General features: G+C 50.6%; 1 protein-coding gene across 7 annotated transcripts; it reads right to left on the bottom strand.

Moving 5' to 3' along the window:
* Positions 1-276: 276 nt before the first annotated feature.
* LOC130200457 (LON peptidase N-terminal domain and RING finger protein 2-like) lies at positions 277-23,789 on the bottom strand. 7 transcript variants are annotated; one of them, XR_008833017.1, is made up of 3 exons: positions 22,116-23,789; positions 2,972-3,329; positions 277-337 (listed from the first exon to the last, which is right to left on the bottom strand). XR_008833017.1 is itself a non-coding variant. In XM_056424783.1 (2 exons), the coding sequence occupies exon 1, from the start codon at positions 22,793-22,795 to the stop codon at positions 22,142-22,144; it is 654 nt and encodes a 217-aa protein (XP_056280758.1). In that variant the 5' UTR covers positions 22,796-23,788; the 3' UTR covers positions 277-337; positions 22,116-22,141. The 7 variants fall into 7 exon arrangements, 3 of the variants coding, with proteins under 3 accessions (XP_056280758.1, XP_056280780.1, XP_056280771.1); XR_008833018.1 differs by having other exon boundaries at positions 2,972-3,230; XR_008833023.1 differs by lacking the exon at positions 22,116-23,789 and adding an exon at positions 4,621-5,014 and having other exon boundaries at positions 2,972-3,230.

Below are 23,789 nucleotides of genomic sequence, written 5' to 3'. Positions count from 1 at the left end.
AACCTTTGGGGGGCCTCCTCAGGGTCCAGCCGGGGTTAAGGGGGGCCCCCCCCACACAGGTCCCCGTTTGCAGGGGCCTCGGCCGGGGCCCGGGCCCCACCCCAAAAAACAGGGGACCAGGAAACCATACAACCCCCCGGACCCCAAGGAAACCCGGGAACAACCCGAAACCTTTTGGCCCCCTCCTTTAACCGGGAGGGCCGGTTCAGCGAAACCGGGTTTTCACCTTGGTCCACCCGGGGTCCCTCAGGGGGCTTTCCTGAGGGCCCGAGGGGAAAACTCTTCATCTCCATGTGCAGCTCGGCCCGCCGACACAGCAGCCTGCCTGAGGAGGGTGCTACACACAGAGACACACACACACAGACACACAGAGAGACACACCCTTAAAATAAATAAAATGGCGCCGTGCCAACGGCTGATTGTTTCAGTAGTGGCGTTTTGCTTTTATTTTATTGTCTTTTTTTGCACTTTTCCTCTCTTTTTCTTTTCTTTCACGTTTGTCTTAGTTACGGTCGGACACTGGACCATAACTACTTTTTTCGAAACTTCTACTGTGGCTTTTGTAAACTTTGTCGTGAGTATCGGAGAGCCACAGCAAAACAATGACGGGGACCGTCGTCTACTCGCGTGCTCAGCTGATCGCTGTGCAGGCCGCTGCTTCTGCCTGGAGACAGACCTGTGATCCCGCTGGAGCTACGGAGAAGGGCTCGCGGTTGCAGATCGGGTGTCAAGCGGAGGGCTAAAACGAGGAGATACAAACCCTCGGTACCGTCGATCATAACGGGGAACGTGAGGTCTTTGGCCAATAAGACGGATGAGCTCGGCGCTGGTAATGACTGAGAGGATCTTCCGTGAGAGCAGCCTCCTGTGTTTCACTGAGACGTGGCTGCACGCGGACTATCCGGATCACAGCGCGTCTTTGCCCGGCTTCAGGACTGTTCGGGCTGACAGAGACGCTACACAGAGCGGTAAGAAGAGGGGGGGCGGGATCGCTGTTTATGTGAATGAACGGTGGTGCCACCCGGACCATGTGTGCGTGAAGGAGCGCTTCTGTAGCCGAACATTGAACTGCTGGCCGTGGGGATGCGCCCGTACTATTTGCCGAGAGAGTTCACGTCCGCCATTGTGGTTGTCGTGCGCGCATCATCAGCTGACGCTGAGGAAGCTGTGGACACCATCCACTCCACTGTCTGCTCTGCTGAATCATCAGCCTGGAGCCTTCATGGCTATCACTGGTGACTTTAACCACACCACATTGGAAAAAGCTCTGCCAACCTTCCATCAATACATAGACTGCCCAACAAGGAACAATAACACTCTGGACTTGCTGTATGCTAATACTAAGGACGCATACAGCGCCACTGCCCTTCCCCCCCTCGGCAGGTCTGATCATGACCTGGTCCGGCTGACACCAGGTCTGTTCCTCTGGTGAAGAGGCTGTGACCACCAGGACTGTGAGGAGGTGGTCTCTGGAGGCTAACGACGCTCTACAGGACTGCTTCGAGTCGACGGACTGGGATGTGCTGTGTGGACCGCACGGGGAGGACATCATCAGTATGACCGACTGCATCACGGAATACATCAAGTTCTGTGAACACACCACCATCCCATCACGGACTGTGCTGCTTCCCCAACATCAAGCCCTGGATCACCAGGGACCTGAAGGCGCTTCTCAACATGAGCTGCTTTCAGGTCTGGAGACAGGATGAGCTGAGGAAAGCCCAGCGCAACCTGAAGGTGAAGCTCAGGAGGCAAGGACTCCTACAGGAGGAAGCTGGAGGCCAAACTCCAGCTGAACAACACAAGGAGGTGTGGTCTGGGATGAAGCAGATAACTGGCTTCAAGGTGGGAGGAGACAGCCAGGGGCTCCTGGAGAGGGCCAACGAGCTGAACTGTTACTCCAATAGGTTCAGTTCACAGCCCTCTCCTGTCTCCTCCACACATCACACCTCCCAAACACCTCCCCCTCTGTCCCCCCTGCTGAGCTGCACATCCACCGAGCCCTCAATAACAGTGGGCTCCTCCACCCCACCCCTCTCTCTGTGACGACTGACCAGGTGAGAAGACAGCTGGAGAAACTACACCAGCGCAGAGCTGAAGGTCCTGATGGCATCAGCCCCAGGGTCCTAAAGACCTGCGCCACCCAGCTGTCTGGTGTCCTGCAGCGCCTCTTCACCCTCAGCCTGAGGCTGGGGGAGGTCCCGGTGCTGTGGAAGGCGTGTGCCTGGTCCCTGTCCCAAAGAAGTCAACACCATCTGGCCTCAACGACTACCGACGGTCGCCTCACCTCCCATGTGATGAAGGTGCTGGAGGCTGGTCTTGGCCCACCTCCGCCGCAGGTGAAATCATCGCTGGACCCTCTGCAATCTGCTTCCCAGCCTCATGTGGGAGTGGGCGGCGCCATCATCTACCTGCTGTGAGCTCAGTCGCACCTGGATGGAACCGGTGTCTCTGTGAGAGTCACTTTCTTTGACTTCTCAGTGCATTGAACACCATCCAGCCACTGCTGCTGGTGAGAAGCTGGTGGTCGGTGTGGACGCGTCCACCATCTCCTGGATCACTGGCGACCTCACAGGCCACAGTTTGTCAGAATGGGCGTGTGCTGAGATGGTCAGTGATGCTGGAAACCCACAGGAACTGTTCTGTCTCCCTTCCTCTTCACCCTGTACACCAGTGACTTCCAGTACAACACGGAGTCATGCCATCTGCAGAAGTACTCTGATGGTTCTGCAGTGGTCGGGTGTATTAGGGATGGACGGGAGGAGGAGTACAGGGCAGTGGTGAGTGACTTTGTAAAGTGGGCCGATGAGAACCACCTGCGGCTGAACGTGGCCAAGACCAGAGATGGTGGTGGACTTCAGGAGGAAGAGCTCCTCCCCCTCTGAGTGTCCTGGGAGTGGACGTGGACATGGTGGAGGAGGACCAGTACCTGGTGGAGGAGGACCAGTACCTGGTGGAGGAGGACCAGTACCTGGGCGTCTCCATCGACTGAACTGGAAGGCCAACATCAACGCTGTGTACAAGAAGGGGAGGAGTCGACTCTTTTTCCTGAGGAAGCTTCGATCCTTCAACGTGTGCAGCAAGATGCTGGAGATGTTCTCCCAGTGGGCGTGGCCAGTGTGCTGCACTTTGCCATTGTCTGCTGGGGGAGCAGCATCGGGCAGTGACACCAGCCGTCTCACAGACTGGTTAGGAAGGCTGGCTCCATCATCGGCTGCCAGCTGGAGCACCTGGAACAGGTGGTGGAGAGGAGGACGTTGAAGAAACTGCTGTCCATATTGGACAACCCGGACCACCCGGACCACCCGGACCACCCTCTCCACCTCCTCCTACAGGGACAGAGGAGGACTTTCTCCAGACGTCTCCTCACGCTGCCACAAGGACAGATACAGGAGAACCTGCCGGCGGCTATGAGGCTCTATAACAGATCACCTCTTGCCAGATCATAGTGCAATAACTACAACAATAGCTGAATACTTACACTATGTTGATCTGCACTTCACACATCTCATTTGTTTGCACTACACACATACATTTCATTTCATTTGCTCTGCACTCATACACACACTTTGCTTTTGCACTCTGTCTATATTTAATATTTTTATTTGATTTGTCAGTGTTGTTGTGTGTTGTGTATGCATGTGTGTTGTATATTTACATATATATTTTGTTTTGTATTTTACTTTTATTTTACTTGTATACTTCTATATCTTTCATCCTATTTCTTATATTTTGTGTTTTGTTTTATTCTTGTGTGTTCCTGCTACTGTCACGACAAATTTCCCTTTGGGGATTAATAAAGTATATATCTATCTATCTATCTATCTCACAGACTGAGGATCAACGTTTCTCCATGACGCTCTAACCCTGATGGAGGCTCTTCTCCCTCATGCTCTATGCAGACCCCTCAGCTCTATGCAGACCCCTCATGCTCTGCAGACCCCTCAGCTCTATGCAGACCCCTCAGCTCTATGCAGACCCCTCATGCTCTATGCAGACCCCTCAGCTCTATGCAGACCCCTCAGCTCTATGCAGACCCCTCAGCTCTATGCAGACCCCTCATGCTCTATGCAGACCCCTCAGCTCTATGCAGACCCCTCAGCTCTATGCAGACCCCTCATGCTCTATGCAGACCCCTCATGCTCTATGCAGACCCCTCAGCTCTATGCAGACCCCTCATGCTCTATGCAGACCCCTCATGCTCTATGCAGACCCCTCAGCTCTATGCAGACCCCTCAGCTCTATGCAGACCCCTCATGCTCTATGCAGACCCCTCAGCTCTATGCAGACCACTCATGCTCTATGCAGACCCCTCATGCTCTATGCAGACCCCTCATGCTCTATGCAGACCCCTCATGCTCTATGCAGACCCCTCATGCTCTATGCAGACCCCTCAGCTCTATGCAGACCCCTCATGCTCTATGCAGACCCCTCATGCTCTATGCAGACCCCTCAGCTCTATGCAGACCCCTCAGCTCTATGCAGACCCCTCACGGTGTGATGGGCCCTTGAGATCAGAATGTGTGTCTCTTAGGTAACTGAGTCCGGTGCGTCATAAAATCTGACCGGAGGAGCGGCCCTGTCAGCGCCACCGGGGAACTACACTGAAAACTCAGTCACCTGTTATGAATGGAGAAACACCGCATCACAGTCGTGCTGCATGCCGAGGCTCTGCGGTCTCACCCAGGTCCACGGCGGCGTTGTACTTGTCCAGGGCCTGCAGGAGGCCAGCTCCTCCACAGCGCCTCTCCTTCCAGCCACAGCCTCCGGGCTCTGCTCTCGAGGCGAACAGCTTGTCCAGCAGGCCGCTGAGCACCACGTCCAGCCGGCGGCCGTTGGGCAGCCCGTCCTTCTGGCCGAGCGGCTGCTCGCAGTGGGCGCACTCCCTCGCGGAGGCGTCCTCCAGGCAGAGCCTGCAGAACGTGTGTCCGCAGTCCAGGGTGGTGGGCTCGTGGAGCAGGCAGCTGCACAGGCGGCAGGAGAACAGGTCCAGCGCGTCGGCCTCTCCGCAGTCCCCGTCCCGCTGCGCGGCCCGGGGCTGCCGAGCTCCTTCTCCCGCAGAGTCCGGGCGATGGTGTCCACCAGGGCGGCAGCTCCTCCGGCCGCAACTTGCCCAGGCCGGCCGCCGCGCAGTACGAGTCCAGCGCCTCGGTGGTCCGGCCGGCGCGGCTCAGGCAGTCGGCCCTCCTCAGGCACAGCCCCGGTCCGGCTGCGCCGACGGCTGCGAGCTGTAGATGTCCGCGGCCAGGCCGAAGTCCCCGGCCCGGGCGGCCTCTTCTGCCAGCGCCAGCATCTCGGGGAGACCCCGGCGGCTCCAGGGCTGGAGGGCTGGGGAGGCAGCTCAGCCAGGGGAGACCTCCCTTCGGTCTCCGTGTTGCTCGGGGAGATCCTGAAGCTCACCGGAAGTCCGTGTCTCTCACGTCGGTAACTCCGAGTCCCACAACCCAAAGCCGGGTAGAATGACTGGTGTCGGTGACATGGCTGGTCCGGGTCGACGCTCCACTCCTCCTCTCCTCCACCGGCGGCGGCGGAGATGACGTCTATCGGCTGAAAGTTGTCAGACAGTATGGTATGATGAAGACAACACCCTTGTGTTGTGGTCCTGGTTGACCGCCCAGCGGGAGCGTGTGTCCCTCTGGAGGAGAGCCGCTCGCTGCCGGGTCACGACGGGGAACGAGTCGCCGCTCGGAGGACTCCACAGACGACGTCCTTCCCCTCCTAAAGAAAGGAACAGTCGTGTATTAAACCCGCCCCCTCCGCACCGAGGAGCGCCCGGTGGAAACAGAGGCGCAGTGGCCGGAGGTCTCCATCTTGTTTCTCGCCAGTTGGCCGTCCTCCCTCCTCCCGCTCCTCCGGGGCTCTCGCGCTCCCATTCGCTGAAGCGAGCTCGAGGGTTGTCACGTGACGCGCGAGGTGGGCTCCCATTGGCCGCCGCTCACGGGCTGTCGGTCACGTGTGCCCCAGATATTGTCAAGTGGAAGCGGTTCAGACGCCATCATGACGAGCTCCACGTCAACGGGAAGAGGGAAGAAGCGCTCCAGAGGCTGAACGCTGCTGCACTCGATGGGGAGGGATGCGTGGATGTCATGCATTTATAGAACCAGTGTGTATTTGAAGTTGTTCACATCTTGAATACATATTAAATACTCAACTATGTTATAGCCAGAATACACAGGACACAAGCAGCCTGGTTTCACTTCTCTCCTGTCGCTGTGACCTACTTTAGGGCCCGGGGCCACATGTTGGACTTGACACAACCACAGAGGACATGTCTGTATTCATCACACACATATAACAGACACAGATACAACAGTAGAATACAATAATAACAATATGATATAATGATAATAATCATCATCATTATTATACAAAGAGCTAAAAGCTCAAATATAACAGAGAGGTCCAATAAGAGCACAAACAAACGACAGTATGAAGTAAACCCTGTCAAACAATAGAATGGATAAAGCAATAGAATAGATCAAACAATAGAATGGATAAAGCAATAGAATAGATCAAGCAATAGAATAGATCAAACAATAGAATAGATCAAACAATAGAATGGATCAAACAATAGAATAGATCAAACAATAGAATGGATGAAACAATAGAATAGATCAAACAATAGAATAGATCAAACAATAGAATGGATAAAACAATAGAATAGATCAAACAATAGAATGGATAAAACAATAGAATAGATCAAACAATAGAATAGATCAAACAATAGAATGGATGAAACAATAGAATGGATCAAACAATAGAATGGATGAAACAATAGAATGGATAAAACAATAGAATAGATCAAACAATAGAATAGATCAAACAATAGAATAGATCAAACAATAGAATGGATGAAACAATAGATTGGATAAAACAATAGAATAGATCAAACAATAGAATGGATAAAACAATAGAATAGATCAAACAATAGAATGGATGAAACAATAGAATAGATCAAACAATAGAATGGATAAAACAATAGAATAGATCAAACAATAGAATGGATGAAACAATAGAATGGATAAAACAATAGAATAGATCAAACAATAGAATGGATAAAACAATAGAATAGCTCAAACAATAGAATGGATAAAACAATAGAATAGATCAAACAATATAATTGATCAAACAATAGAATAGATCAAACAATAGAATAGATCATACAATAACAACAACCGATGCAATGAGAACAAACTAATACAATAAATAAGGTAGTGGCGAGCTTAAAATAGCATAAGCAGTTTGGAATAATATGAACAATAATTATAGTATTTATATAGCACTTTTTAAAACAGAGTTTAACATTTAAATACAATAATAATCATAATTTGTATCAAGACTAAAACACACAGTAAACATAATACTCTAAGCAGCCAGCAGGTGGCGCTGTGCCGTCGGCTGCACGTCTCTATTGAATCATCAACGTGTTCACACATCGTTAGTTTAGTCAACTTGACTCAATTAACCAATTGCTCCTGATTAGCTGAATTTATGTTTCTTTATCCTCAGCACGTGATCCCGTGAGTGTGGAGCAATAACGCCCTCACATAAATATCACATATAAGCATAAATAATACAACAATAAATAAGAATATAGGGGAAAGCAAACGCAGTGGGGAGAATACAGAGAAACAGATGAATGAAGTACACTCAAATAAAGGAACATGTGGTGTATTTATGTATAAACTGGACATAAATCCACTGACAATACAGGAACACATCTTATCAAATAGTGTTGTTTATATTTACACATTCATTAATAGTTGTATTTGTTTATCATGTTGCATTATATCATGTTATCCATGTGTCTCAGCGTGGTTATGACCCTCATGATGTCATGTGTCTCAGCGTGGTTATGACCCTCATGACGTCATGTGTCTCAGCGTGGTTATGACCCTCATGATGTCATGTGTCTCAGCGTGGTTATGACCCTCATGATGTCATGTGTCTCGGCGTGGTTATGACCCTCATGACGTCATGTGTCTCAGCGTGGTTATGACCCTCATGACGTCATGTGTCTCAGCGTGGTTATGACCCTCGTGACGTCATGTGTCTCAGCGTGGTTATGACCCTCGTGACGTCATGTGTCTCAGCGTGGTTATGACCCTCATGATGTCATGTGTCTCAGCGTGGTTATGACCCTCATGATGTCATGTGTCTCGGCGTGGTTATGACCCTCATGACGTCATGTGTCTCAGCGTGGTTATGACCCTCATGACGTCATGTGTCTCAGCGTGGTTATGACCCTCGTGACGTCATGTGTCTCAGCGTGGTTATGACCCTCGTGACGTCATGTGTCTCAGCGTGGTTATGACCCTCATGATGTCATGTGTCTCAGCGTGGTTATGACCCTCGTGACGTCATGTGTCTCAGCGTGGTTATGACCCTCGTGACGTCATGTGTCTCAGCGTGGTTATGACCCTCATGACGTCATGTGTCTCAGCGTGGTTATGACCCTCATGATGTCATGTGTCTCGGCGTGGTTATGACCCTCATGACGTCATGTGTCTCAGCGTGGTTATGACCCTCATGACGTCATGTGTCTCAGCGTGGTTATGACCCTCATGACGTCATGTGTCTCAGCGTGGTTATGACCCTCGCGATGTCATGTGTCTCCAGCGTGGTTATGACCCTCGTGTCCTCATGTCAGCGTGGTTATGACCCTCATGGCGTCATGTGTCTCAGCGTGGTTATGACCATCGTGGCGTCATGTGTCTCAGCGTGGTTATGACCCTCATGGCGTCATGTGTCTCAGCGTGGTTATGACCCTCGATGTCATGTGTCTCAGCGTGGTTATGACCCTCATGGCGTCATGTGTCTCAGCGTGGTTATGACCCTCGTGGCGTCATGTGTCTCAGCGTGGTTATGACCCTCGTGGCGTCATGTGTCTCAGCGTGGTTATGACCCTCGTGACGTCATGTGTCTCAGCGTGGTTATGACCCTCGTGACGTCATGTGTCTCAGCGTGGTTATGACCCTCGTGACGTCATGTGTCTCAGCGTGGTTATGACCCTCGTGACGTCATGTGTCTCAGCGTGGTTATGACCTCGTGGCGTCATGTGTCTCAGCGTGGTTATGACCCTCGTGACGTCATGTGTCTCAGCGTGGTTATGACCCTCATGACGTCATGTGTCTCAGCGTGGTTATGACCCTCATGACGTCATGTGTCTCAGCGTGGTTTTGACCCTCGTGACGTCATGTGTCTCAGCGTGGTTATGACCCTCATGACGTCATGTGTCTCAGCGTGGTTATGACCCTCATGATGTCATGTGTCTCAGCGTGGTTATGACCCTCATGACGTCATGTGTCTCAGCGTGGTTATGACCCTCATGATGTCATGTGTCTCAGCGTGGTTATGACCCTCATGACGTCATGTGTCTCAGCGTGGTTATGACCCTCATGACGTCATGTGTCTCAGCGTGGTTTTGACCCTCGTGACGTCATGTGTCTCAGCGTGGTTATGACCCTCATGATGTCATGTGTCTCAGCGTGGTTATGACCCTCATGATGTCATGTGTCTCAGCGTGGTTATGACCCTCGTGACGTCATGTGTCTCAGCGTGGTTATGACCCTCATGATGTCATGTGTCTCAGCGTGGTTATGACCCTCATGATGTCATGTGTCTCAGCGTGGTTATGACCCTCGTGACGTCATGTGTCTCAGCGTGGTTATGACCCTCGTGACGTCATGTGTCTCAGCGTGGTTATGACCCTCGTGACGTCATGTGTCTCAGCGTGGTTATGACCAGTGGCGGTTCGTCCATAGGGGGCGCTAGGGCGCCGCCCCTCTTAAAATTTGGAGATGAAAAAAAAAGAAGAAAAAAAAAAAATCTGTCAAAAAACATTATATGCCAAATCATTTAAATAGTAAATATACCGTGTTGACGCGCTAAATGTGTGTGGGAGACCGTAAGCCCCTGTCAACAACCACTTAAGTTAATGTGAAAAAATATAATATATCGCCATTATCACGGAGAGAAGCCCCTTCCTTTTGGGCGCTGGTCTACTTGATGTGTTGGCATCGATACAACATTTCAGTCGATTTGGCAAAGACCGGCTTCACATTGGCGGATGAAACCGGGAATCTTGGGGCGCACAAATGTGCGCACGCGATTGGATTATTCGGCAGATCAGAGACCCGTATGTTCCCTCAGCCCATAGAGCAGTGTTGCCAGGTCCATGGTTTTCCTGCGGAATCGGGCCACTTTGAAGTGTTCTTGTGGGTTGAATTTTTTGTCCTTGGTTGGGTAGACCTATTTGCATACAAATTACATGAATATCGTTAAATAAAAATCCATATTTTAAATGAAATAATTTATTCATACCCAAATCCTACCAAACTGACTCCAGATCATACGTACACACATTTTATTTATGATAATATACTGTATCTAATTACACAAGGCCATTTTAGGACATAGAAATAACTGTTTAGGAAAACTGCTTTTAATGCTGGCAAACTAAACATATGTTATTACTTTGTACATATGACAATATATTTGGCAATGATAGCAATGCTGTTGCACTTTACAAGCAGTGTAGATGGACTGGCACGGGCAGATTTTGAGTTCTGATATTGGGCTGGTTTTGGGCTGGTTTGATTGGCCATTGGGCTGGTTTTGTCACACAGACCTGGCAACCCTGCTCACAATGGTTTTATATTGCTGAGGTGAGTTGAGTGAAAACGATGTTGCACTATTTTGGCTATATTCTTTTATAAAATTAACCGTTTATGTTACATACAGTAATGGTCGCAAATACGATCACGGCGTCCAGCTGTCGTGTCATTTAGACCGTCAACATATACGTTTGGTGGCGGTCTCATTGAGCCACTTTGGCACCGTTTGTTTAGCTACATCCGGTTGCCTTGACGTATATTTTCCTTGTGTAAATTGTGTTTTGCGTGTCTAGGAAGTGGAAGTGCAGAGACAGATCAGAAGGCAAATGTGTGTGTTCTGTTGTCTTCTGCAGGTATGTGTTTCCCTTTTGTTCAAAGTTAGAATTTTCTCTGTTTCTGCTGAAATGACTCTAGCTCATGTAGTTATTTATTTTGTCCATTAGGGTCTCTGTTTTCCCCTTGTATGTTACATGTCATGGTTTTGATGAGAATTGTTATTATTTAGATTTAATGTGGTCCTGTCTTCCATGGACAATGGTTTTATTTTGCTGAGGAAGTGGAAGTGCAGAGACAGATCAGAAGGCAAATGTGTGTGTTCTGTTGTCTTCTGCAGAATAAATAAGTGCTGGGAAAATCCACCATCTGAGCCGACTTCTTCCATGCCGTTCCACATCTGTAACATCTGCTCTGAACCTCTTTCATGTGAGGGTGAAACTCTTTTATTTTGCAAACCTCTAAAACCCAACCCAATGTTTCTTAAAGAATTCTGCTCTGAACCTCTCATGCCCAAAGTTACAGTGTGTTGATAGTTGTTATTGGACAGTGTTGATGAGCACGCTGTGTTCTTGAAATAAAGCTTTGGTTTTTACAATATTCTACTCAAAACCTCTTTTCTTCTCATTGTTGAGTGCTATTTAAACCGCGTCGCCCAACTGCGCCCCCCCAAAAAAAAAATTCACCAGCCGCCACTGGTTATGACCCTCATGACGTCATGTGTCTCAGCGTGGTTATGACCCTCGTGACGTCATGTGTCTCAGCGTGGTTATGACCCTCATGACGTCATGTGTCTCAGCGTGGTTATGACCCTCATGACGTCATGTGTCTCAGCGTGGTTATGACCCTCGTGACGTCATGTGTCTCAGCGTGGTTTTGACCCTCATGATGTCATGTGTCTCAGCGTGGTTTTGACCCTCATGACGTCATGTGTCTCAGCGTGGTTATGACCCTCATGACGTCATGTGTCTCAGCGTGGTTATGACCCTCGTGACGTCATGTGTCTCACCGTGGTTATGACCCTCGTGACGTCATGTGTCTCAGCGTGGTTATGACCCTCATGACGTCATGTGTCTCAGCGTGGTTATGACCCTCGTGACGTCATGTGTCTCAGCGTGGTTATGACCCTCATGACGTCATGTGTCTCAGCGTGGTTATGACCCTCATGATGTCATGTGTCTCAGCGTGGTTATGACCCTCGTGACGTCATGTGTCTCAGCGTGGTTATGACCCTCGTGACGTCATGTGTCTCAGCGTGGTTATGACCCTCGTGACGTCATGTGTCTCAGCGTGGTTATGACCCTCGTGACGTCATGTGTCTCAGCGTGGTTATGACCCTCATGACGTCATGTGTCTCAGCGTGGTTATGACCCTCGTGACGTCATGTGTCTCAGCGTGGTTATGACCCTCGTGACGTCATGTGTCTCAGCGTGGTTATGACCCTCATGACGTCATGTGTCTCAGCGTGGTTTGACCCTCGCGTCATGTGTCTCAGCGTGGTTATGACCCTCATGACGTCATGTGTCTCAGCGTGGTTATGACCCTCGTGACGTCATGTGTCTCAGCGTGGTTATGACCCTCGTGACGTCATGTGTCTCAGCGTGGTTATGACCCTCATGACGTCATGTGTCTCAGCGTGGTTATGACCCTCGTGACGTCATGTGTCTCAGCGTGGTTATGACCTCGTGGCGTCATGTGTCTCTGCGTGGTTATGTCCCTCATGTAGACATGTGTCTCAGCGTGGTTATGACCCTCGTGACGTCATGTGTCTCAGCGTGGTTATGACCCTCATGATGTCATGTGTCTCAGCGTGGTTATGACCCTCATGATGTCATGTGTCTCAGCGTGGTTATGACCCTCGTGACGTCATGTGTCTCAGCGTGGTTATGACCCTCATGACGTCATGTGTCTCAGCGTGGTTATGACCCTCATGACGTCATGTGTCTCAGCGTGGTTATGACCCTCATGATGTCATGTGTCTCAGCGTGGTTATGACCCTCATGACGTCATGTGTCTCAGCGTGGTTATGACCCTCATGATGTCATGTGTCTCAGCGTGGTTATGACCCTCGTGACGTCATGTGTCTCAGCGTGGTTATGACCCTCATGATGTCATGTGTCTCGGCGTGGTTATGACCCTCATGACGTCATGTGTCTCAGCGTGGTTATGACCCTCATGATGTCATGTGTCTCAGCGTGGTTATGACCCTCATGACGTCATGTGTCTCAGCGTGGTTATGACCCTCGTGACGTCATGTGTCTCAGCGTGGTTATGACCCTCGTGACGTCATGTGTCTCAGCGTGGTTATGACCCTCATGACGTCATGTGTCTCAGCGTGGTTATGACCCTCATGACGTCATGTGTCTCAGCGTGGTTATGACCCTCATGATGTCATGTGTCTCAGCGTGGTTATGACCCTCATGATGTCATGTGTCTCAGCGTGGTTATGACCCTCGTGGTCTCATGTGTCTCAGCGTGGTTATGACCCTCAGTTATGACCCTCGTGATGTCATGTGTCTCAGCGTGGTTATGACCCTCGTGACGTCATGTGTCTCAGCGTGGTTATGACCCTCATGATGTCATGTGTCTCAGCGTGGTTATGACCCTCGTGACGTCATGTGTCTCAGCGTGGTTATGACCCTCGTGGCGTCATCGTCATGTGTCTCAGCGGGACGTCATGTGTCTCAGCGTGGTTATGACCCTCATGATGTCATGTGTCTCAGCGTGGTTATGACCCTCATGATGTCATGTGTCTCAGCGTGGTTATGACAGCGTGGTTATGACCCTCATGATGTCATGTGTCTCAGCGTGGTTATGACCCTCATGATGTCATGTGTCTCAGCGTGGTTATGACCCTCATAAACTGGCCATAGAGCGTCACACTGTGCACGCTCCCACCGCAATGCATTCTGGGAAAGTGCCGTAAAGACATCGCTGCCGCGTGGGCAGGAGCAGCGTTCCAGTGAATGTATTGAAAGGTCACGCGCCCACCGGGCTGACAGCTGACTCACCTGTGAGCTTAACGAGGTGGCACCTTTACAACAGGTGTTTAATGAGGGGGCCACGTCCCACAATGCACCGCGCCCCGTGACGAACACAGAGCCCACCGGGTCCCTCAGGGGCTCACAGTGCTCCAGAACCACCAGAACCACTGGAACCTGAACCACTAGATACAAGAATACAGAGCTCAACAGGTCCTTTAAGGACTCACAGTTCTCCAGAACCACTAGAACCACCAAAACCAGAACCACCAAAACCAGAACCACTAGAACACTCGAACCACTCAAAGTGGATTGAGGACCAGGGTCCAGAACCCTTGAGGATAGATCCTGCTCCGTTTCACCTGAAGACATGAAGGACTTTAAATCTTATATATATAGTATTATATATATGATATAGTCTTATACATGTTCTGTATAGTATTGTTTCTATATTTATGGAGCTGAGCGGTTGCTGGAGGCTCTGAGCTCCTCCAGGTGAGTTATGGACTTAATAAGAGGAGGAAGAGCATCAGCTCGTTAACGCCTCAGCTTGATGAAGAGGAGGAGGATCCAGACACATGGTCACCTCTGTAGAGCAGCAGGACACTGGATCCACCGTCTGGCCCCGTCCCTCTGGAGACCCCCGTCCCTCTGGACACCCCCGTCCCTCTGTAGACCCCCATCCCTCTGGAGACCCCCATCCCTCTGGACACCCCCATCCCTCTGGAGACCCCCATCCCTCTGGAGACCCCCATCCCTCTGGACACCCCGTCCTCTGGAGACCCCATCCTCTGGAGACCCCCATCCCTCTGGACACCCCCCTCCCCCTGTAGACCCCCATCCCTCTGGAGACCCCCATCCCTCTGGACACCCCATCCCTCTGGAGACCCCCATCCCTCTGGAGACCTCTGTCCCTCTGGAGACCCCTGTCCCTCTGGAGACCCCATCCTCTGGACACCCCGTCCCTCTGGAGATCCCCGTCCCTCTGGAGACCCCATCCCTCTGGACACCCCGTCCCTCTGGAGACCCCTGTCCCTCTGGAGACCCCCATCCCTCTGGACACCCCCGTCCCTCTGGAGACCCCCATCCCTCTGGACACCCCCATCCCTCTGGAGACCCCCATCCCTCTGGAGACCTCTGTCCCTCTGGAGACCCCTGTCCCTCTGGAGACCCCCATCCCTCTGGACACCCCCGTCCCTCTGGAGACCCCCGTCCCTCTGGAGACCCCCATCCCTCTGGACACCCCCGTCCCTCTGGAGACCCCCATCCCTCTGGACACCCCCGTCCCTCTGGAGACCCCCGTCCCTCTGGAGACCCCCATCCCTCTGGACACCCCGTCCCTCTGAAGACCCCCATCCCTCTGGACACCCCCGTCCCTCTGGAGACCCCCGTCCCTCTTCCTGCTGGAGGACATCGTGTTCTCTCAGCGCTCTGGGAGGAGGCCCCGAGCATCAGGCCGCCGCCACCAGGAAACACACCTGTACGCCGAGGAAGCAGCTGCTGCCACAACAACCGGCCAGACGCACTGCGCTGGGCCCCAGGTGCAGGGCCCTTTCCCATCATGCTCTAGAGCCCCCAGGTGCAGGGCCCTTTCCCATCATGCTCTAGAGCCCCCAGGTGCAGGGCCCTTTCCCATCATGCTCTAGAGCCCCCAGGTGCAGAGCCCTTTCCCATCATGCTCTAGAGCCCCCAGGTGCAGGGCCCTTTCCCATCATGCTCTAGAGCCCCCATAAGAGCTGTTTGGAGGGAGGAGCAGGTCCATGATGGAGGAAGTGATGTCATATGAACGATGATGTTGTTTCATCAACACACAAACATCTGATATATAAATATATATATATATATGCCCCTAACACCCCTCTGGACTCAGTGATGGAGGGCTTCAGCTCTTTAGGGCGCCGCCGCCTGGAGGAACACGATTGCGCAACATCTATGGTGCAGGTGCATGGGGCGTTCAGGGTCCTGGTAAACCAGAAGACTGTTACTTATCTCAGTGGTAGTTGTGTTGTTACCTTCTTAAGTCACAATGCTAATATGGTATTTTCAAAATAAAAGACGACTGAGTTAATACAACTGAGACCCTCGTCTGAAATGAATCTGACTGTGATGGCATGATGACGAATTTAAAGTAAACAAGGAAACAAGGAACCAAGGAAACAAGAAAACAAGGAAGCAAGGAAACAAGAAAACAAGGAAACAAGAAAACAAGAAAACAAGGAAACAAGAAAACAAGGAAACAAGGAAACAAGAAAACAAGAAAACAAGGAAACAAGGAAACAAGAAAACAAGAAAACAAGGAAACAAGAAGTCACATCAGGAACATTAAACTGGAGCTGCTTTAGTTTAGTGTTTAGCAGCTGCTCCTATTACCTCATCACTCAGCTCAGGGCTCCCCGGGGGGGGGGGGAGAGAGACAGAGAGAGAGAGAGGGAGAGAGACACAGAGAGAGAGAGGGAGAGAGACACAGAGAGAGAGAGAGAGAGACACAGAGAGAGAGAGAGAGAGACAGAGAGAGAGAGAGAGAGACACAGAGAGAGAGAGAGAGAGAGAGAGAGAGAGAGAGAGAGAGAGAGAGAGTGAGCGGTGCCTAGCCGTCCTGTGATTGGTCAGCCTGTGCGTCAAGCCGCCAACAGGTTGCTCTCTTTTTGAAGTCGCTCACTGAGAGTCCAGCACCGACCCGACCGGGACCACCACACAGAACCAAGGCCAAGAGGAGAGCGTGATTAGGAGAGGAAGAGGAGCGAGGAAGAGCCTGAGCCATGTACCTGCGGAGAGAGAGAACACTTCTTCTCCTCTGTTTCCTTGGGTTCCTGAGATCATGGAGCTCAACAGGTGGGAGACCTTCATCCTCATGTACCTTCATCTTCATCTTCCTTCATCCTCATGTACTTCATCCTCATGTACCTTCATCTTCATCTACCTTCATCCTCATGTACTTCATCCTCATGTACTTCATCTTCATGTACTTCATCCTCATCTACCTTCATCCTCATGTAACTTCATCTTCATCTACCTTCATCTTCATGTACCTCATCTTCATGTACCTTCATCTTCATGTACCTTCATCTTCATCTACCTTCATCCTCATCTACCTTCATCCTCATCTACCTTCATCCTCATGTACTTCATCCTCATGTACCTTCATCCTCATGTACCTTCATCTTCATCTACCTTCATCCTCATCTACCTTCATCCTCATCTACCTTCATCCTCATGTACTTCATCCTCATGTAACTTCATCTTCATATACCTTCATCCTCATCTACCTTCATCCTCATGTACCTTCATCTTCATCTACCTTCATCCTCATGTACTTCATCCTCATGTACTTCATCCTCATGTACTTCATCCTCATCTACCTTCATCTTCATGTACCTTCACCCTCATGTACTTCATCCTCATCTACCTTCATCCTCATGTACCTTCATCCTCATGTACTTCATCCTCATGTACTTCATCCTCATGTACTTCATCCTCATCTACCTTCATCTTCATGTACCTTCACCCTCATGTACTTCATCCTCATCTACCTTCATCCTCATGTACTTCATCCTCATGTACTTCATCTTCATCTACCTTCATCCTCATGTACTTCATCCTCATGTACTTCATCTTCATCTACCTTCATCTTCATCTACCTTCATCTTCATCTACCTTCATCCTCATGTACTTCATCTTCATGTACCTTCATCCTCATGTACCTTCATCCTCATGTAACTTCATCTTCATATACCTTCATCTTCATCTACCTTCATCCTCATCTACCTTCATCCTCATGTACTTCATCCTCATGTAACTTCATCTTCATATACCTTCATCCTCATCTACCTTCATCCTCATGTACCTTCATCTTCATCTACCTTCATCCTCATCTACCTACATCCTCATCTACCTTCATCCTCATGTACTTCATCCTCATGTACTTCATCCTCCTTCATCCTCATGTACTTCATCCTCATCTACCTTCATCCTCATGTACTTCATCCTCATCTACCTTCATCTTCATGTACCTTCATCCTCATGTACTTCATCCTCATCTACCTTCATCCTCATGTACCTTCATCTTCATCTACCTTCATCCTCATGTACTTCATCCTCATGTACTTCATCTTCATCTACCTTCATCCTCATCTTCCTTCATCTTCATCTCATGTACTTCATCCTCATCTACCTTCATCCTCATCTACCTTCATCCTCATGTACTTCATCCTCATGTCCTTCATCCTCATCTACCTTCATCCTCATGTACTTCATCCTCATCTACCTTCATCCTCATCTACCTTCATCCTCATGTACTTCATCCTCATGTACTTCATCCTCATCTACCTTCATCCTCATGTACTTCATCCTCATGTACTTCATCCTCATCTACCTTCATCCTCATATACTTCATCTTCATCTACCTTCATTCCACCTTCATCCTCATGTAACTTCCTTCATACCTTCATCCTCATCTACCTTCATCCTCATGTAACTTCATCTTCATCTACCTTCATCCTCATGTACTTCATCTTCATCTACCTTCATCCTCATCTACCTTCATCCTCATGTAACTTCATCCTCATGTACTTCATCCTCATGTACCTTCATCCTCATGTACCTTCATCTACCTTCATCCTCATCTACCTTCATCCTCTACTTCATCTTCATCTTACTTCATCCTCATCTACCTTCATCCTCATGTAACATCTTCATATACCTTCATCTTCATCTACCTTCATCCTCTCTTCATCCTCATTACTTCATCCTCATCTACCTTCATCTCCATGTCTTCATCTCATCCTTCATCCTCATCTACCTTCATCCCTTACTCATAATACTTCACATCCTCTTCTACTTCATCCTCATGTACTTCATCTCCTTACTACATCTTCATATACCTTCATCTTCATCTACCTTCATCCTCATCTACCTTCATCTCATGTACTTCATCCTCCATGCCTTCATGCTTCATCTTCATATCCTCATATACTTCATCTTCATCTACCTTCATCCTCATCACCTTCATCCTCATGTACTTCATCTTCATCTACCTTCATCTTCATCTACCTTCATCCTCATGTACTTCATCCTCATGTACTTCATCCTCATCTACCTTCATCTTCATGTACTTCATCCTCATCTACCTTCATCCTCATAGCATCCTCATGTACTTCATCTTCATCTAGCTATCCTCTCCTTAACACTTCATCCTCATGTAACTTCATCTTCATATACTTCATCCTCATGTACTTCATCCTTCATCTTCATCCTCATGTACTTCCATCTTCATCTACCTTCATCCCTCATCTACCTTCATCCTCATCTCTACCTGTACTTCATCCTCGCCTTCATCCTCATCTACCTTCATCCTCAACATAACCTTCTTCATCCTCATGTACTTCATCCTCATGTACTTCATTCATCCTCCATCTCATACCCTCATCCTCATGCCTTCATCTCATTCACCTTCATCCTCATCTACCTTCATCCTCATCTACCTTCATCTCGCCAATACTTCATCCCTCATGTACCTCTCATCCTCTGGGCTTAACTTCATCTTCATATACCTTCCCATCCTCATCTACCTTCATCCTCATGTAACTTCATCTTGCCCTTCATCTGCCTTCATCCTCCTACATCCTCATGTACCTTCATCTAATCATCTACCATCCTCATAGTACCTCCATCTACCCTTCATCCTCATGTAACTTCATCTTCATATACCTTCATCCTCATCTACCTTCATCCTCATGTAACTTCATCTTCATATACCTTCATCTGCCTTCATCCTCATCTACCTTCATCCTCATGTACTTCATCCTCATCTACCTTCATCCTCATGTAACTTCATCCTCATGTACAACTATCTCATCCTCATGTACTTCATCTTCAAGGTAACACCTTCATCCTCATCTACCTTCATCCTCATGTAACTTCATCTTCATATACCTTCATCTGCCTTCATCTTCATCTACCTTCATCCTCATCTACCTTCATCCTCATGTAACTTCATCTTCATATACCTTCATCCTCATCTACCTTCATCCTCATGTAACTTCATCTTCATACCCTTCGGTCCTCATTCACCGTATCCCACAAATTTTACCCTCATATACCTTCATCTTCATCTACCTCATCCTCATCTACCTTCTGTCCTCATGTACTTCATCTCCATGTACTTCATCACTCATGTACTTCATCCTCATCTACCTTCATCTTCACAGGCAGACCACAGTTTGTCAGAATGGGCGTGTGCTGTCTGGAGCGGTGGTCAGTGATGTTGGAACCCACAGGAACTGTTCTGTCTCCTTCCTCTTCACCCTGTACACCAGTGACTTCCAGTACAACACGGAGTCATGCCATCTGCAGAAGTACTCTGATGACTCTGCAGTGATCGGGTGTAATAGGGATGGACGGGAGGAGGTACAGGGCAGTGGTGAGTGACTTTGTAAAGTGGGCGATGAGAACCACCTGCGGCTGAGCGTGGCCAAGACCAGAGATGGTGGTGGACTTCAGGAGGCGACAGCTCCTCCCCTCTGAGTGTCCAGGGAGTGGGCGTGGACATGGTGGAGGAGGACCAGTACCTGGTGGAGGAGGACCAGTACCTGGTGGAGGAGGACCAGTACCTGGGCGTCTCCATCGACTGAACTGGAAGGCCAACATCAACGCTGTGTACAAGAAGGAGGAGTCGACTCTTTTCCTGAAAGCTTGATCCTTCAGCGTGTGCAGCAAGATGCTGGAGTTATTCTACCAGTCGGTTGGCCAGTGTGCTGCACTTTGCCATTGTCTGCTGGGGAGCAGCATCGGGCAGTGACACCAGCCGTCTTAACAAACTGGTTAGGAAGGCTGGCTCCATCATCGGCTGCCAGCTGGAGCACCTGGAACAGGTGGTGGAGAGGAGGACGTTGAAGAAACTGTGTCCATATTGGACAACCGGACCACCCTCTCCACCACCTCCTACAGGGACAGAGGAGGACTTTCTCAGGCGTCTCCTCACGCTGCCACAAGGACAGATACAGGAGAACATTCCTGCCGACGGCTATGAGGCTCTATAACAGATCACCTCTTGCCAGATCATAGTGCAATAACTACAACAATAGCTGAATACTTACACTATGTTGATCTGCACTTCACACATCTCATTTGTTTGCACTACACACATACATTTCATTTCATTTGCTCTGCACTCATACACACACTTTGCTTTTTGCACTCTGTCTATATTTAATATTTTGTGTATTTGATTTGTCAGTGTTGTTGTGTGTTGTGTATGCATGTGTGTTGTATATTTACATATATATTTTGTTTTGTATTTTACTTTTATTTTACTTGTATACTTCTATATCTTTCATCCCTATTTCTTATATTTTGTGTTTTGTTTTTATTCTTGTGTGTTGCTGCTACTGTCACGACAAATTTCCCCTTGGGGATTAATAAAGTATATATCTATCTATCTATCTATCTCACAGACTGAGGATCAACGTTTCTCCATGACGCTCTAACCCTGATGGAGGCTCTTCTCCCTCATGCTCTATGCAGACCCCTCAGCTCTATGCAGACCCCTTATGCTCTATGCAGACCCCTCATGCTCTATGCAGACCCCTCAGCTCTATGCAGACCCCTCATGCTCTATGCAGACCCCTCATGCTCTATGCAGACCCCTCAGCTCTATGCAGACCCCTCAGCTCTATGCAGACCCCTCATGCTCTATGCAGACCCCTCAGCTCTATGCAGACCCCTCAGCTCTATGCAGACCCCTCATGCTCTATGCAGACCCCTCATGCTCTATGCAGACCCCTCAGCTCTATGCAGACCCCTCATGCTCTATGCAGACCCCTCATGCTCTATGCAGACCCCTCAGCTCTATGCAGACCCCTCATGCTCTATGCAGACCCCTCAGCTCTATGCAGACCCCTCATGCTCTATGCAGACCACTCATGCTCTATGCAGACCCATCATGCTCTATGCAGACCCCTCATGCTCTATGCAGACCCCTCATGCTCTATGCAGACCCCTCATGCTCTATGCAGACCCCTCAGCTCTATGCAGACCCCTCATGCTCTATGCAGACCCCTCATGCTCTATGCAGACCCCTCAGCTCTATGCAGACCCCTCAGCTCTATGCAGACCCCTCACGGTGTGATGGGCCCTTGAGATCAGAATGTGTGTCTCTTAGGTAACTGAGTCCGGTGCGTCATAAAATCTGACCGGAGGAGCGGCCCCTGTCGGCGCCACCGGGGAACTACACTGAAAACTCGGTCACCTGTTATGAATGGAGGAAACACCGCATCACAGTCGTGCTGCATGCCGAGGCTCTGCGGTCTCACCCAGGTCCACGGCGGCGTTGTACTTGTCCAGGGCCTGCGGGAGGGCCCGGCTCCTCCACAGCGCCTCTCCTTCCAGCCACAGCCTCCGGGCTCTGCTCTCCGAGGCGAACAGCTTGTCCAGCAGGCCGCTGAGCACCACGTCCAGCCGGCGGCCGTTGGGCAGCCCGTCCTTCTGGCCGAGCGGCTGCTCGCAGTGGGCGCACTCCCTCGCGGAGGCGTCCTCCAGGCAGAGCCTGCAGAACGTGTGTCCGCAGTCCAGGGTGGTGGGCTCGTGGAGCAGGCAGCTGCACAGGCGGCAGGAGAACAGGTCCAGCGCGTCGGCCTCTCCGCAGTCCCCGTCCCCGCTGCGCGGCCCGGGGCTGCCGAGCTCCTTCTCCCGCAGAGTCCGGGCGATGGTGTCCACCAGGAGCGGCAGCTCCTCCGGCCGCAGCTTGCCCAGGCCGGCCGCCGCGCAGTACGAGTCCAGCGCCTCGGTGGTCCGGCCGGCGCGGCTCAGGCAGTCGGCCCTCCTCAGGCACAGCCCCCGGTCCGGCTGCGCCGACAGCTGCGAGCTGTAGATGTCCGCGGCCAGGCCGAAGTCCCCGGCCCGGGCGGCCTCTTCTGCCAGCGCCAGCATCTCGGGGGAGACCCCGGCGGCTCCAGGGCTGGAGGGCTGGGGGAGGAGCGGCTCAGCCCGGGGAGACCTCCCTTCGGTCTCCGTGTTGCTCCGGGGAGATCCTGAAGCTCACCGGAAGTCCGTGTCTCTCACGTCGGTAACTCCGAGTCCCACAACCCAAAGCCGGGTAGAATGACTGGTGTCGGTGACATGGCTGGTCCGGGTCGACGCTCCACTCCTCCTCTCCTCCACCGGCGGCGGCGGAGATGACGTCTATCGGCTAGAAAGTTGTCAGACAGTATGGTATGATGAAGACAACACCCTTGTGTTGTGGTCCCTGGTTGACCGCCCAGCGGGAGCGTGTGTCCCTCTGGAGGAGAGCCGCTCGCTGCCGGGTCACGACGGGGAACGAGTCGCCGCTCGGAGGACTCCACAGACGACGTCCTTCCCCCCTCCTAAAGAAAGGAACAGTCGTGTATTAAACCCGCCCCCTCCGCACCGAGGAGCGCCCGGTGGAAACAGAGGCGCAGTGGCCGGAGGTCTCCATCTTGTTTCTCGCCAGTTGGCCGTCCTCCCTCCTCCCGCTCCTCCGGGGCTCTCGCGCTCCCATTCGCTGAAGCGAGCTCGAGGGGTTGTCACGTGACGCGCGAGGTGGGCTCCCATTGGCCGCCGCTCACGGGCTGTCGGTCACGTGTGCCCCAGATATTGTCCAAGTGGAAGCGGTTCAGACGCCATCATGACGAGCTCCACGTCAACGGGAAGAGGGGAAGAAGCGCTCCAGAGGCTGAACGCTGCTGCACTCCGATGGGGGAGGGATGCGTGGATGTCATGCATTTATAGAACCAGTGTGTATTTGAAGTTGTTCACATCTTGAATACATATTAAATACTCAACTATGTTATAGCCAGAATACACAGGACACAAGCAGCCTGGTTTCACTTCTCTCCTGTCGCTGTGACCTACTTTAGGGCCCGGGGCCACATGTTGGACTTGACACAACCACAGAGGACATGTC

The sequence above is a fragment of the Pseudoliparis swirei genome, chromosome 2, assembly GCF_029220125.1.
Source record: "Pseudoliparis swirei isolate HS2019 ecotype Mariana Trench chromosome 2, NWPU_hadal_v1, whole genome shotgun sequence".
NCBI lineage: Eukaryota > Metazoa > Chordata > Actinopteri > Perciformes > Liparidae > Pseudoliparis > Pseudoliparis swirei.
This window is presented reverse-complemented; position numbering and strand designations above follow the sequence as displayed.

What these genes read in the sequence shown, in the direction of transcription:
- LOC130200457 (XM_056424783.1), bottom strand. Translation starts at nt 22,795, where the DNA reads ATGCTGGCGCTGGCAGAAGAGGCCGCCCGGGCCGGGGACTTCGGCCTG.